This window comes from Rissa tridactyla, chromosome 2, assembly GCF_028500815.1.
Source record: "Rissa tridactyla isolate bRisTri1 chromosome 2, bRisTri1.patW.cur.20221130, whole genome shotgun sequence".
Classification (NCBI taxonomy): domain Eukaryota; kingdom Metazoa; phylum Chordata; class Aves; order Charadriiformes; family Laridae; genus Rissa; species Rissa tridactyla.
In genome coordinates this window covers 71,926,553-71,943,847 of record NC_071467.1, presented here as the reverse complement: position 1 = coordinate 71,943,847, position 17,295 = coordinate 71,926,553, and the positions used below count along the sequence as shown (strand labels likewise).

Below are 17,295 nucleotides of genomic sequence, written 5' to 3'. Positions count from 1 at the left end.
ATTACTGGAGTAATGATGTCACAAAAACATCATTACAAAACACATCGACAGACCAGGTCTCACAACCCAGTCCTGCCGTGAACTACTGATACACCAACCTCTAAACAAAACTATAGAGCATCCCCAAATACTGAAAAATATGGTTCTAATGGAAAACAAAGTGAAACTATTAGCAACAGAATCACATAATTCTATTTTCTAATTTTTTTTAAACCAGAATTTAGTAACAGCGAACGTCACATGTAGATCAAAAATTAGTCAGTGTTAAAAATTCTACTTACACAGTAAAGTAACTTTCTGTGAAAACGACAGCAGCATTCCTCCAATTATATTGTATTTATAGCAACATTTGATACCAAATTCCCCATCATTACATTTAAGTGTCCTTTAATACAGCTTTTCTTTATTAAGAAAGACTATTCTCCAAACTAGATTCATTAGTTACTGCCACACATCAACACCACAATAATTCCCTCGTCCTCAAAAATTCACATCATGCTTGGAGATGTGTAAAATGACATACGTAGCCGAAAGGTTAACTTTTAATATCCACAGGACATTTATCAAAGTTCCACAAAAGTCTACTATCTGTAAGCCACTTGTAATAATTTACATTCTTGCCCACGGAGAGCTCATTCAACAATTTGCTGACATTTGGTTTACTTACCCTCTGGCACCACCACGTGGCAAATAGGGGATTTATTCTCTTGAAGAAATAGATTAACCTAATAATCAAGATCACGTGGCAAAAATGCAAAAAAGGAGAAAATACAGTGCGAGTGCCAGCACCTAAGTTGCAGGCTGAAGTTTTGTATGATGAAATGAAACTCATGGTAAATACACAAACTGCTGCTCAGCAAACCAGGGCAAGCTTGCATTTTATAAGGTGAACAACATACCTGAAATGGCATTCTAACCTTCTGCTATTATTTTTAAATAAGTGTTTAAATAATATCTTCTAAAATAAGTGAGTGCACTCTCTTTGCAAAGCTGATGCCAGGAGGTGCTACAATCAATCACACAGCTGTAATTATATTAGGTTAAAAAGAGGCAAGAGTGAATAAGCTAAAGGATGGCTGTTATTAGAAAGATGTGAACAAAAGAAGAGAAAGGCTGCATTGTAAGAAATTCCAAACATCTCCACGAAGTAGAAAATAACCTGAAGACAAAAAAAGAACTCAAAAAAGGATGCAACCGAACAAGCAAGGAAGTAAATGAAAGATCTTAAAAAGAGACAGCAACAGGATTCCCAGGCTCACATCACTGAACAAAATGCTGCAAGTGTTCTACAACCTAGTTTATTGCTTAGCATTTGAATTCAAAAGTCATTTTCTTCATCTTTTCATTTTATGGTATAATTACTGTATAATTTTTCCGCCCTCTACATTAAGCAATTTTAAAAGAGCATCTCATTCTACCAAAGTACAAATGCATTCAAGGAAAAACATTAATTATACCAATATGCTTCTAATGATCTAAATCCTACTTCACGAAGTCCCGTCTACCAATAATAAACTCTAGTGGAATTAACACCTTTTTATTTAAGGTTTTAAGGGTGGGGTTTTGTTTTGTTTTTATTTTTTCCACATACCAGAAGCATTCTCCTTAAGGTCTCAGACGTGCTTAAGTTATTAGTCTCCTTAAACTTCAGAAGTTGCAAAGAAACTTGCTTTGGAAGTCTTACTATTTTCCACTACTAAATATTTTTAATACCACCTCTCTTTTAACAGTCCTGGTCATCATCATTCACCTTCTGACATCTATTGTGATCCACTGTTCTACATTTGGCTCTGTTCATTATTATACTGCCTTTTCATAATATTTTTGTAGTGATCTAGATATATTCAGTTATATGCCAAGAAAAAGCACTTAATGGCCCAGTGTCACCGCTAAGGCAACAGGTCACAAATATTCTCAAAATTAATTTCTATTTTGGCATGAGTTGATTGTTCAGGTAGCTAATTTAGATCTAATAACTGGCAGCAGGAGTATTCATCCATTTCAGTTACGGATGTGCACCTTCATCTAGATTCGCCTGGCTCAAGCTTAAACCCAGTCATTGCTGTCTGCCTAACTGCAAAACTGTTGCACCTGTTTTTCCTCCCACCCAAGTAGGTATTTTTAAACAGTGGTTAAGTCACTCCTTCACTTTTCTCTTCAATGAATTAAGGCACATAAGCTCTGCTTCTAGTAAGTCTAAAATTGATTTTCTAATCCCTTTATCATTTTCACAATGCGTTTATGAACTACATCCAACCTGCCTTCACCATTTCCCATGATGCCCAGACACCAAAACGGGGCAGTTTCTTCTGTAGCAACTACACTGAAATGAAACAAAGATCAAAGCCCTTTCTCCTCTTAGCCTGTATTTAGCAATTTATATGCCTAAGCATCATATTACCCTTTAGCTCCTACTACAGTGCCACAACCAAATGTGCAGTTGTTCCTTTCCCTATGCCTCTCAGAGTCCAGAGACCCTCAAACCTGTAAGCGGGGCCCCACGGGAATCATGATTTCTAGATTTCCACAACCAGACAGTTTATAATGGCTTTGTGTGTTGGGTGTAAATTGCAAGGTTTTGGTAGCAGGGTGGCCGCCTAGAGATGAGGAGACACCTGAGGTGGTACCTCCCCAAAGGGTATGACAGCTCACCATGGATGAGCTCACACCAGAAGCCAGGAAAAGAGATAGTGGCTCTGTGGGTACTTGGCCACCACCTGGGGCCAACCCACCACACTTGGATAAAAGGGAAAATAGCTACATTTAAGTGTTAGATACATTAAAAAATGCTGAAAATTAGTGTTTTAACCGAAGCTTAGAGAAAATCCAAGCAAATTAGGAAACTCACTTTGTTTACAGTAGGGAGATGGGAGGAAATGCCTTCAGATTCATAGTAACTTATGCATATTTCCAGAGTTCCCATCTTCCCTATTAACCCCCAAAAAAAGTGTTCGAAAAAGTGGTACCCAGTTTTAAAATAACCTCCTTAGATAGCTCTCGTAACTACTCCATTCTTGCTTGATATATAAGAGAACAGATGCATGCACATGTGAAACAACAAAAGCTAATTAACCTCAGAGCTAATTAGAATAAAATTTATCTTGTGACTTGACCACAGAGCCTAACAACCCATTTTTAATGGAAATTAAAAGTTAGCATGAGCTGTACTTCAGTACTGAATAACAGCTAAAATATTCTTTATCTACAGGTACAAAAACATGAAAGACAAGACATCAAGAGGAAGAAAAACAAAGTACTCCAAGCCAAAAGTATTCTTACAACGGCACTAAATTATTTCAGGTAGCTACAATATTCAACAGACAAAGCAATTCTACAGAGTTGTCCGCTACATGATAACAGACAGCACACATCAATCTTGCTATTTGAAGCTACAATTCACCAAAAACATAATAATGTTCAATAACATCATTATGTTCTTGATGTTCTTAACAAAAAATATTGAAAAAGTTTTAATTTAAAACTCATACAAGTCTAAAGCCTTTCCTTCTATTTTATTTAACACAATGCCTAAGGCTACCCAAAGTCATCATTTAACATACATTTCTAGTAATTGGATTATTACCTGCAAAAGGCACTGGCAAGAGCTGCACAATCCAGAAATTTAGCCAGATCTGGACAATGACAATGGCCCACACAAGTGCAACAAAGTAGATATCACTAGTTTTCTTTTTTCTAAGAAAAGACCCTATCTCGGGTCTTTGTCTGCTCCCAGAAGACGATGAAGAGGAGGAGAAAGATGATGAAGCATGTGGAGGCTGATCACCTTCGGTTGTTCCTAAAACAAACAAATGCAAACAAAGAAGTGGAAATTATCATATTAACATTCAACACAGAACCAAATATGCTCCCTAGTCCCAAATTAACCTTTTTTTTGTTGTGAGGGTTTTTTTTGTTTGGTTTCGGTTTTTTGTTAAATTCCCTAAAAGATAGAGACAGCCTTGGCACTGATCTGAATTTTGAAAAGCTAGAACAGGGCTGTGTAAACTCCCCCATATCATGCAACACCATGCCAAGCAGTACCAGGAGAAGGAGAGAAGAAAAGATGCCACAGCCTCTAAGAGGCTTCCTGTTACTGCAGATGAATTACAAGCCAAATATATTTTATAAAATAACCATAAAACCCTGAAAAACTCAAAGTGTAATTCACTGCTAGAAGAAATCTATAAAAGAAATCTTTGATTTCTCTCTACTTCAAGTACTTAAAAAGAAATCTTAGATTTGCACAAAGCTCATTTAAACAAAACAAAAAAAATACAGCAGACATTGAAGAGGAAGCTTGTATCTTACAAATTTCCTACTACACATTTTCTTTTCGTGAACACTCACATTACAAACATAACACTCACACTGTTTTAGTAACAACAGCAAGCGTAAATTAGTGGGTAACAAATGTCATTCTCTCATTTGTAAATTCGAAAATATGAAATTGAATTTAAAAAACATCAACTGGTGTGTTAAAGGCACCTATAAACAAACAGTAAATAGTCATTTCAGGCAAAAATATTGTGTCCAAATTAAAATTCTTGTAGAGAGAACATAGTAAATTATTTATTTAACTTTTTCGCTGGTGCACCTGCCTAGTATCAGACTAGTATGGGTGAGACCAAACCCATCTTCAGTCGCAGTATATAGACTCTATCCCTGAGAACACCAGTATTAACTTTTACTGAGGCCTCATGCTGGTGGCGAAAAGCACACACTTCATAGAATCGTAGAATGTGTTGGGCTGGAAGAGACCTTTAAAGGTCATCTAGCTCAACCCCCCTGCAGTAAGCAGGGACATCTTCAACTAGACCAGGTTGCTCAGAGCCTCATCAAGCCTGGCCTTGAATGTCTCCAGGGATGGGGCCTCCACCACCTCTCTGGGCAACCTGTTCCAGTGTTTCACCACCCTTATAGTAAAGAACTTCATCCTAATGTCTAATCTAAACCTACCCTGCTCTAGTTTAAAGCCGTTGCCCCTCGTCCTACTGCTACATGCCCTTGCAAACAGCCCCTCCCCAGCTTTCCTGCAGGCCCCCTTCGGGTACTGGAAGGCTGCTATAAGGTCTCCCTGGAGCCTTCTCTTCTCCAGGCTGAACAATCCCAGCTCTCTCAGCCTGTCACACACCTTCCCACACACTTTTACTTGAGCAAAATTTGCAGCCACGGTAGAAGAATGCACACACAAGAAAACCTGAAGTTACTCTATGCTGAAGAATACAAGGCAATTTGTTATGTTGGTACACACTGTAGCAGGAAAGCAATGAACACAACTCTTTCACTGGACTTGTGTCATATCAACACCAACCACTTTCCTCCCATGAAGAAAAATTACTGTAAAAACTGTATTACAATATACTACATGCATATCAGTCAAACAACTCACATCCCACACATGCGCTTTTAGCTGCCACGTATTACTAAAGCCATTCCTAGCCTAAAGCATGATAGCTAGAATGTACAAAAAGCCAAGACAGATTTGTCATACGTGTACAGTAGTGGTAAGTGACAAATTCTGCAGCTTCATACACTGGATGAACACTCTTCTTTTGGTGTAGAAATCTGCATTGGTGTTCTACAAGTAAGGGGAACTATTTTTAGAGATTCTAAACACTTCTCCACCACACTAATACAGTAAGGTAGATCTACTGATTCTCCCAATTGACCGACACTGGGATGATGACACAAACATCAGCCGGTTGCTGGTAACGTATTTGGTGGAATTTCAGAATATTCCCAAAGGAATTACAGCACACAGCCTGAAAGAAGGAATTCTGTAAGCAGCTAAACACAGCAGAAACTTCAGATGGAGTGCTCCTTGGAAAATCAGTTCATATCTCAAAGGGATGAAGGCCAGCCCTATCGTATACAAACTACACTTTGGAGAAAAAGACAAGAGTTTGTTTTTCATAAGGGGAGTAAAAATTACCTGTGAACAGAAGCTTTCCTAAAATGACAAAGTGTTTTTGTCAGAAGAAATAGACAGTGTCTTATTCCCCTGTACTTCTCTGTCTATTTTTAATGAAGCAGAAGAGTACTAATAGAAACAAATGGATCCAGCTGAAGACGCGCTAAAGGAACACAAATTTGAAAGCAGTATATCCATAATTGAGAATTCTCCCCAATCAATTCAACTTACACAAAACTTTTATTTTTACTTGTTTGCTCCAAAATTAATATAATAAACAGAAGTAACATGACAACAAGCAGAAACTCAAGTATTTATCAAAGGGAAGGAAATGCTAAAAGCCAAAATAGAAAAAAAACCAAAGGAATTTAATATGCTGGATGCTATGCCTCAAGACTGAAGTTATCAAACACTTTTTGCCCTTAAAGCCCTTAGTAAAGTCACTTTTATCAAAGAAAAAAGCAATACCCCTTCTTTCAGTAATGAAAAATTGGATCAACATATTTTTGCAATGAAGAAAACCTAAACTAAATAACAGTAATGTTAAGAGTAGTACCAATTGAACTGCCTCATTCGCTTACAGTTTCCCTATTAACTTAAGCAGACTGTACACAGAATGTAAAACACAGATGGGAAAGAGCTAACAGGAAAAAAAAAAAGAATTAAAAAAAAAAAAAAAAGAAGAAAAAAAAGACCAAAAACTCCGAGGGGATCCCAAGGCAAGAAAACTTTTTCAGAACGCAGTTCCACAGCACTTTAAGCCAAAGTAAACTGGCACTGCCAATGAGCCAGTATTCTCCCCCGTGACAAACACAGACTCCTTAGTATCAGAATTGCTGTTTAGCTCTGTATCATAACTCAGTTCACAAAGTTGATCCACCCAAAAACCCCACCAAACTTTGCAAACAAAAAAAAGTCACACTTTGTCGGTAATACATGTTAAGCCAGGCATGAGTGCCTTGTAGACACAAATAGGAAAAAAAGGTCTATCAGAATATTGATTTAGAGTAACTTCGGGTTCTGTAAAACCTCATTTAGTGTCCCTTATTATATTTTTAGAGATGAAACCTGAAAACCACCTTTCTGTGTTCAACTAATGAAAGTATGAGAGCCTTTCCCAAATGGGAAAGAATTCTTGCAAAATCAGAATGTACAGTACCTATTTGAATATAATAAAAACAACAAAAAAAGTCAATTCTCCAGGCTGTTTTAAGACACATTCTTTTCTTTACACAATATATTCTCTGTCAAGTTAACTTCTTGTTAGCACAGCATTTTGAATTATTCTCCTGCCCTTCCTTAACTAAAAGGAAAAGGAAGAGCAGCACAAACAGGAAGGCAAGCGTCTGTATCTCTACATGTATCAGAATAAGATCTCCAGAGTTAGATGAAACAGTGATTTTATTATTATTAATGAAAAAATCTCTCAGAACACCAGGATGAAGGTACTCCTTCATGAATAATCACATTTTTCTGTAATTTCAAGGGAAAAATAGTTGTGTGGTTGAGGGGTTTTTTTGTTGGTTTTTTTGGGGTTGGTTTTTTTTTTTTGAGAAAAAGTCGGGGGGGGAGAAGAAAGGTAAAAGGCATGACTACAATGAAGGATTTCAGTATCTATGATATTCAAAGCCAACAAGACAATAGAATCTTGCCTACAAGGCCAATAACAAAATACTGCAGAGGTATCTGCTTCTTAAGTTGCAGACTTTACATTTGCTGTATAGTCTGGAAAGACTTGGGACACTAGGAAGGACAACAACTTAGACGACCTTCAACTGGAATAATTAAACTCCTCACCCTCAACACTAAATTCAACAACAAAATAAGGAAAAACATGAGTGTTCAGAAAAACCTATAAAATCAATACAGCTTATTTCCTTTCCTGCTTTTTTCATTAAAAATTTTAGCACAAGGAGAACAGTAAAAATATGAAGCATTGATTGTTCTATAATTGATTAAACATTATTATTGCTACTGACAATTAATCAACCTTGACAACCACTGACATATTTACAAGAGATCTAAGGAAGATCTCCTCTTGAAGTCTGCTGTCCACCTGGCTGAAGGTGTGAAAACTTTCAAAATCTTAAACTTCTCATAAAATAGATGTGTGTTACATTACAAGTTCCAAAGCAAGATAACAAAACATCCAAAAATCACTACAGATGAAAACCACAAAGCTGCAGTTTCTTAACCCTGCCAGTTAAACCTTTCACCATTCAAGAACAATGTTTCATCCCCATTCACACAGAAGATCCAAACCAAAGATGACCAAAAGGACACTTAACAATATCACAGAATAGAATGCTAATTTCAAACAGACTGTTATAGAATTATTTGAACTATTGTTAGGAGTAAACAGGAAACTCCATATTCTTTTCCTGCTACGAAGGAAAACAACAACAGAATCTGCAAGACAAAAAACTCATCTGGTTAACTGTCTCAAGAAAATAAGTCAAAAAACATTCAATACAAAGACACATTTGTAGAACTGCCATAGTTTTCTTTTGGCCAAGAGAGGTCACAACTTGAAAAAAGAAAAAAAAAGTCTTAAAGAAGAGAAAAAAATTAAAACTGGTAAGTTAAAAAACCCCAAACCACAAGCAACAAACAAGAACACAATCACTTACATAGCATATTTATGGGAGACTGTTGCTTGGCAAGATGTTAAAAATTCAGCTAAAAAAAAAATCTCATTTCCAAAATTAAAAATTAGAGACGGCAATATAAGAAAACTGTCACCCTGATGCTTGGTTCTCAAATTTCTGGACATATGCCCATAGGGTTTTACAATTATTTTGATGATACTCACGTAAAATGTAGAAACAAAGATAAGTTGCCTAGAGCTGCCCTTTTTATATTTAAAAATTAAGCATATTTGCATGTACAGCTTACATTGACATATTTAAAATTAGGAAGCTTGTTTACATTTCATCAGAAGATTTCTGAAGAGCTTGTTCTACACCGTTTCACCTGGTGGCCAATGTAACTTTTTAGTTTCAGGAACTAAAACTTCTGCCTTTAGACAGAAGTTTTTAATGCCGCATGCTCAAAGCATTCTCTCCTCCACAATCGCTGTTTCCTCCTCTGGAGCACAATTTACACACTATGGACAATATTAAGAACGTACTGTCTTGAAGCAGATGACTCTTAGACACAGCTGATTTCAAATTCAAGTTTTGGAAGTTCACGTTCTGTGCAACGGAATGACCTATTTTCTCTACTTGCAGAAAATGGATGAAACCTTTTAATTTCCAGAGATCTCCATAACAGCTTATTTTTCAAGTATTGCATTCCATCAAAGGCCTACCCAGAAAAATGATGGTAAGGTTCAAAAGCGGTGATCTAAACACGTTTTTTGCAACTCTTTTAAGCCATATCTTACAGATTTCTGGCTACGTTAATGCAAGTGAAAGTATCGTGATTCAAGCTACAACGTCAAGTAAACTGACTGCAGGAAGGACTTTGAGCATGCCATAGTTAAACAGACCAAAGGTTTTTTTGTCACTGTGATGCACACAAAAATTATTCCAGTCTGTCTGTACCTGGTCCAGAAATCCAGTGCGTATACAAACATGCCCTCACTCTGAAAAAAACCCATGAATTCTTCTGGTCAGGCCTTCTAAATGTGAAGACAGCCATATAAACTATTCATTTGAAAGACAGGTTTTATATTATTGTCGCCTTAACATTTTTAAAAACAGATAAACAAGTTTCACAAGGTAAGTATAAATGTGCTATTCTGTACAGGATGAAGAGGATAGGGACCATTTTGAAATTCGTTCTTAATTCCCTCCAATTTCATGCCCTTAGAGCAAATTCAAATGTTTTCTTACAGAGTATTCAGTCACCTGAGGGTTGTGAGGAACGCTCATTACTGGACTCATCTTCTGTCATTGAAATTGCCATGGCAATTGTTGAAGCAGCAATGGAAAGCATCTGACCAGGAAGCTCTGCCCCTGTGAAATATATAAGTGCATGTAAACAATGAAAAGCTTAAGTCTTAAAATATTTTACTTGTTGCTTGATATCTACCAAAGCTGTAAAGCAACATAAATTACATGGATAGACACTGTTAGTTTTTAACATGTATTATATGTAGTCAATACGATCAAACAGGAATGAGTGCTATTAATTTTAGTATTAGAAAACACCAGTTATTTGCCTGACACTTTCCTTGATAATGAACTGCTACAGACCAAGTCATTTGCAGTTGCTGGCAGTCTGGTTAATCTAAAAAACCTCTAAAAAGGATAATCAATTTTACAAACAAAGATTATGATGACTTTCAAGAAAACTAAAACAGCAAGACAGGAAAAAGTTTCCCCAAATGATCATACAGCTAGTACTAGAAAGGAATGCCTGACATTTGCTTTTGTGCGAAACTAACTCACAACAAGCAAAACCTATTTTTCCTCAAAGCCTAAACATAAACCATACTTTTAAGAAACTGGTATTTTAAAAACAAATGGCTGGATATAAGAAACTTGTTCGATGGAGTTGTCTCAGTTTCTCTCATACTCAATATTATAGGAGCTACTAAACCCATATTGCTCCTTTCTTTCAAAATTAGCCTCCGATTTCAAATTTCCTGGGCTTGTAACTACATGCAGGATTCTGTAAACTTAAGCAATCAGGCTTGATAATGAGAGTCACTACTTTGCTATGGAAAACAAACCCCAGTCCACTGCAAAGATTTTCTGTAAAGAATCGAAGATTGACTTCAGCATGCGTAACCCGATTTGAAACAAACATACTAAAAATCTTGTAATGCATATGATACTGAATTTACAGGAATATGGTCCAGATTCTTCCACTTGACTTTATAGAACTTTCGCCTCCAACAATAAAAGAAATAGTGACTCATTGCTTACCAGAAGATTCCTTTCCATTCTGCTGTTCATGCAACATGCCTACCGTCATCAGAACAACTATAACCAGAAACACAGGAATCCTCCAGGAGCCTGCCACAGAAGCTGGAAGATACAGGGTTGTGTTGTTTGGTTTTTTGTTTTGTTTTTTTTTTTAAACAAGAAAAATTACGCCATTAATTAACTCTACATTTAGCAAAACCAAGAAAGGCACCACAACAACAAAGAACAATCTGGGCAGAAACTAACAAGTGTCATAAAGCAAACAATTTTCTATAATCACAGAAAGGAAGAATAGAAAAAACAAGTGAAAAGTTTCTCAATGAATAAACCAAGTTGTTACTGTTCCTAACTTCAGTGACTTTATGCCGATATACTTTGGAGAACAATTTTAAAAACAACATGAAAGATTATACAAAAATACAGACAAAATAAAGCCATTTTCAATATCAGAGACAAATCAAGTCTCCCCCCCAACATCTCTATGTTAGATCTCCACAGAGTGGCATCAAGCAGTGCCTTCTTGGCTTTTGGCTTTTCAGTTAGTACTTCCAGCAAATAAAAGACTGTCAAAATGTAAGCAAATGCAAAGTCATTATGCACAGCTTAAAACCTCAGGGAAGTGTCCTCGCACGGTCAGAACAACCCTTGAAACCTGCTGCTAAAGCAAACTAAATCATGAAGTATGCTGTGAAACTTTCCATCAGGATTGTCTTCTATGATCTGCATAACACTTCCATCATAAACTCTCATAATACAATCTGGTAATCTTTTATATTAAATATGTAAAATAAATCTAGTACTAATAGATTACTATACTCTTACATTTGTATTAACAGATCATATAAATTACCTGCAAATTTATTTTATATTGTTGATATCGTATTGACATGCTCGTTGACTACTGGTTGTTGTTTTTGTTTGCTTCTATTACTACTATTAAATACATTTTACAGCTTCAGCCTTGGCCAATGGCAGGCTCTCAAGAAAATAATAAAATTAAAAATCATCACAAGTGAAAGTGTAAATCCCACCCACATGTGGCCCCAGCCCTTCCCTACTGCCAGGGAGCCTGTACCAGGCTTGCGACTGCAAGAACTAAATAAGGGAAAACCATGGGAAACACAAACTGGGCAGGAGAAGCGGGAGACACACGTTGCTCAGCATCTTCTTGCCTTTCCATTCCAAACTCCAACACTTCTGCTGGCCACATGCAGCCAGAATTTCTGAGCAGAGAAAACAGCCTGCATCTCAGCTAAGACTCCGTTATAAAGATTTAGCAGAAGAGCAAGTGAGAAGCTTTGTTTGCAAGAAAACAGAATCCCAGGGGACTCTTTAGCATAATAACTTCTTGTTACTTACCTAAGTGAAATAGCAGCATAATCCAGACGGGGACAGAGACTGCTTTTAAGTAACGTTCAGTGCTTATATTCCACTTGAATGAAACCATCAGCAGGTAACCAACTACCAACGTCCATATCTTTAAGAAAGAGATACACACGTATGTATACATACTCAAATACAATACAGAGATATTCTGATATGTGCGCATGCACACACATGCACGCACCCCCCCAACTGCCATACTGAGAGAACCAAAGTCAGGTTCTTAATTCTTTAAGCAGCCTACATTTCAGAACTGTCAATTAATTACAGGAGTTTTGCTCCATGTAAGAGAAATGTAAAGTCTGTGCGAAGTGTAAGGACAGGCTAGAGCCTCTAGTACGGTTCTAACGTGAGGGGGTATACACGCTTTGCTGGACACAAACCCTGACAGAAGATGTTTTTGCAGCTGAGACCAAACAATTACTCTGGAACTGCTATTGAAAGGTGAGAATCTAAATGAAACAGGGCCACCAGCAGAGGCCACAGGAAGGCAAAGCCAGCAGAGCATCACTTATTCCAGCACAGAGCAGCGTGCCCCCTCCTCCGTTCCAGTCCAAAGACACAAAGGGGGTTTTAAGCCAAAGGCAATCATTAAGAGTCACAACAAAAACTGCTGCTTCTCAGCAGTCTTGGTCCACAAAACAGTTGCGCCTTTAAATGACGTGTGACATGTAATTTTATCAAATATTTAACTAAAAACACTGAAGAGACAGAAAAATGTCTGTGACAACATATCGAGAGGCAGATGTGGTCATTTTGGTTATGCTGTTTCTAACAGCATTCTGCAACTCTGCTCATTGGGTAAATCACAATAGAGAATTCTAATTAAGAATCTTGCAATGAAGAATTTGAGCTGGAAAATGCTGAAAAGAAGAAAACAGAAACCAGAACAGGTAAGAGGAGGCAAAAGGCTGCTACTTAGCAGATGTGAAATAAAAGAGGTATGAAAACCTGTAAAAATAAAAATTCAGTATTGCATTTTTTTTTAAAAAGTATAATAAAAAAAAAAAAACAAACCACAAAAATTCCTGACACTTCTGGCCCAAAGTCAACAAACATTCCCTATCCATAACCAGTTAACGACACCTTCAAACTTACCCTTACAAATCCATAAATGCCAATAAAGTGTAAACAGAACTTCTATTAGCAGCATTTGCTGAATCACGTGTCACTGTAATAAGTAAGAACGCGCTGGCAGAGACACAAAACAGGCAATTAGACAGAAGACACTGAAAGAGCTTTCACCTCTTTACTCTGCACTATATGACTCTCACTGAAGAAGCAACAGTCCTTGTGAAAGCAGGTTTACGTGACTACTCCCACGTCCCTGATCGGCATAGAGGAAATGTTAATTGTGCTGAATTCAGCAAACAAGCAGTGATGAACCCCCTTAACTTCAGAGGGAGTGCTCGTAACACACAAGGTAATTTAAAATCGCTTAAGAAATGTAAACAAATGTATATACCCTTCTCATACGAATCTCTCTCATCAAAGCTGATCAGTCCAGCTTTTCACTGCTATCTATCTCTAGTTTTGCATCAACAGAGCTGCGTAATGCTTATAGACCAATGTGGACTCAAGACAAATGTCTAAAACTAACACAACTCTTAGACATTAAGACTAAAATCTTAAAGAAAAAAACGCAAAATTTTGATCTGAAACACAATGCAGCACTCTAACAGCAGAGGTTTGAAACAAACTCGTTCACAAGGCATATTACAGCATAATTGTAATTGCAAGAGATAACTCGGCATGAAGATGCTATCCTACTCCCTAACATCAGCCACAAAGCGTCTTTTTATGATAAATATTCCAGCATCAAGTCAATTTTTCTCTTTAGCTTTTAAATGTAATGATAAATTACAAATAGGAGACTCAGGAAGTTCAATAAATTAAACTTTCTGATTACAAATATGCCAAAAGTAGGAGGCTAACAGGCCTATGTTTAACAACCAACAAAGCAAAACGATGTGTTGACTTTAGCCATGCATGTAGCTGAACTAGAAGCTAGCATTTCAAGTTTAGGATTCAATTATTTTTTTGTGTTGTAAGTTACAACAATTCACCAATTCTCATTTCTAAAAGCTTAGCAAATGATCCAAGTAGAAGTATTTCTTATTTCCATTCAACAGAGAAAAGTAGCTTATTTTAAAGTAAACAAGACATCTTGTTTTGGAGAGCAAACAATAACAATTCTGAAAAAAAAGTTAAATTGTAAAAAAAAAAAAAACATGTAGTCAATTCACTGGTGCAAGATGTTTAATTTCAGTGACACCATGGAGTAATCAGTTCCTTACTGGTTGATGTTATAGCCAAGCACTTCCCCATGCTGCAAGAAATACACTGCATGGGAACTAGGGTAGCCTACTTCTCTAACTTGGGTAGCCTACTTCCAACAATTCATAGCTGAAAGCAACTGCCAAAGCAAATTAACTTAAATTGACATGGACTAGGATTTCATCCCATATTAACTTGGCATCAGCCTACCGTTATTTTTTCCCCCCTTAACCATTTAAATGCATGTTATATAACCTTTCACACTTCTTTTCTGAACCATCTCCAAAGGTTTTGGCTACAAGCGCATGAGAATATTAATAGCCTCTTTACTATTATATGTCCATCTCAAAACTGACACCATGGAAATGAAGAATAAAAGACACTGGCTACTTTCATTAAAATTAAGCTACTGTAATTATTGCACTGAAACTAGAATGGATACAAATGCCACGCTAAACCAAAACACCTATAAATTTGATTTATAGGAGCATACAGCTAACCAGGTAATTAATACACACATTTCACATAATGCACAATTAATATTTACAGACATGCACAACTCCCATTATCAGAATTTTAGGATGGCTTAATCCTGTAAGCTTTCCTTCTGCTTCCTTCCCTCACTCATCTTCGTTGTCTGAGCAGACAGCAAAGACCTCACTTCTCACACCCCCTTTGCATTTTGTAGCACCCCTCCCAAATTGAACAAAATGTTGTTTTGCCTTTAGACATAAAAAGTAAGACTGCCTGCTTCCCTGAAAAAATAGCTGTAAGATTACAGTGCAACTTGTTGGTCTTCAGTATCCACTTTTGGGTTACAGAGGTAAATTTACAAGGCCAGATTTAGAGCCGTCTAGGCAAGTCTGAAGGGCTTCAGGTCTCTTTAAACTGCCAATTCATGGCAAAACTCCACCACAGACAGATGCAGCTTTTATGTTAAACTCAAGCATTTGCTTCAGTGTTTTGATTTTTCTTTCAAATTTCAGTGTTGGAGAGTCTAGGATTTATCAGCATGACCATATCACCAATGTTACTGAAAGTCTGTTTCCAGTTACAATTAAAGTTGAGACAGTTTGAAAACCTGAGACACTCTTGGCCTTGGTGTGATTTTTTCATGAGAACAAACTCTTTCTTACTACTCAACTCTTGACAACATTTAGATTGATATATATTGAAGAGTAAAATTCTTTATTTACACAGTTCACTCCCTTTTTTTCCTATCAGCAAGTTGATCTCTCAGGGAGAGGTTTTACAGATGAGCTCATGTAATAGCTCACTGCTATTGAAAGCGGCACCTCATTCTCTGCCACTGCCAGTCAGGCACTCCCACCTCTTCCACACACTGGCTTCAATGTTCATCCACCTGGCACAAGCTCCCTAAACTGATCAAAAACCACCCAGAAAAAACCCTAAGAATTTATAATCTAATTCAGTTGTAGCTAAACAGGCTCACAGAGATAACAACAGGGCAACTGAAACATATTCCTGTAGTGGAATAAACAAAAGCAGCTCCTCACTGGCCAAAGCTGTCATTCCTTCCTTGGAATGTTGCCTCAACAATGCAACAACCAGCAGCGAACACATTTCTTACCCGCTTCACGTAAACCACTCCATGCTAAAAGCAAGAGTGAAGACTAAGCAGAATAACCAACAGTTACTTCTTTTGACATGTGCCCTGCCAACCTTCCAAAAGTTTCCAGTTTTTAACAAGTCAGGACTTACCAAATGGCATGTTTCAACCCTTTCATTTTCTAGTTGTAGCTCTACCCTCTCCCTTTGCCATTTCAAAGTGTTGGGTTTTTCCAGGCTGCTCTTTTTCACTTGGAAATACACAAAGTTTTTTAGGGTTTGTTTTGGTTTGGGATTTTTTAATTGAGATATTTAAAGCTGTTCGATGAAACTACGGATACAATTCAAGCAATGTCCCATTTTCCATTTTGTTTCAGGGTCGTGACCAAACAAAAGAGTCCTAACTATGTCACCACTTCCCTTTAACACTTAAAAATAAATTATTCATTTGGAAAGAGAGATTTTTATTAGTTTTTCTTAAAATAGGAAATCCTCAAAAACATTAACCAAACATTCACATGATACTTTTGCAAACTTTAAAACAGTGCTGCACTGAGTGAAGCTGGTTGAAGAAGGGATCTTTTAAAAGCAGTTCATTATTTCTACCTCTTCCTCCTCAGTGGTGCTGCAGATCAGTGAAGGAAAATAAACCTACCACAAAAGCTGAGCTGAACTGTGTTGGACTTGAAAAATGAAGTGATAGAAGGCATTAAATACATTGCCAAAAGCCCAATTTTTTGACACTACAAACATCACAGTGTTTATCTGTCTGTTCATTTGAAAACGCTTTTCTAAACAATAAAAAAAGATAATAAGGAGGCAGATGAGGAATTATGAAAACGTCACTTTGATTCCAACTTTCAGAATCAAAATTAATTCCATGTGGCTCCACTGTATATTCCACAGTACACAAAAGGAAATATCCCACAATGTGCAGCATTCGGCAGAATGAAGAAAGTTCAACTGCCCTTCATTTAGCATGGAGACAGTCTTTGTCAAACAGATACAAAACCAAAAAAAAAACCCAAAATCAACTAATCACACTAACACTACTATTGCCCACCTCAAAGCAAACTCAACCACCTCTTCCCTTCACTAAGGAAGCAGTCATTTACCTAAGCAGGTAAAGGACATCCTGATTTTTTTTTTCCTAAGTGAACACAAGTAAGCATAAACCTAGCAGACTGGGTTATTCCTTGTCCTAAGCCCAAAGGACTAGAACAGCTTACCAGTTCTGTTTCTTCTTGAATCCCCAATTGTGACATATATCCATGTTTGGCA

At 37.0% G+C, this 17,295-nt stretch overlaps 1 protein-coding gene across 3 annotated transcripts in view; it reads right to left on the bottom strand.

The window, feature by feature from the left end:
• Positions 1-17,295, bottom strand: part of TMEM245 (transmembrane protein 245) — a 101,603-nt gene that overhangs the window by 77,131 nt on the left and 7,177 nt on the right. For 2 of the 3 annotated variants that reach the window (XM_054191268.1, XM_054191270.1), the window contains exons 2-6: positions 12,145-12,262; positions 10,786-10,887; positions 9,763-9,870; positions 5,492-5,578; positions 3,584-3,796 (exon numbers count right to left, since the gene is read on the bottom strand). In XM_054191268.1, coding sequence (XP_054047243.1) covers positions 3,584-3,796; positions 5,492-5,578; positions 9,763-9,870; positions 10,786-10,887; positions 12,145-12,262 — 628 coding nt within the window. The remainder of the gene's footprint in view (positions 1-3,583; positions 3,797-5,491; positions 5,579-9,762; positions 9,871-10,785; positions 10,888-12,144; positions 12,263-17,295) is intronic. The other variant, XM_054191271.1, reaches the window with a different exon arrangement.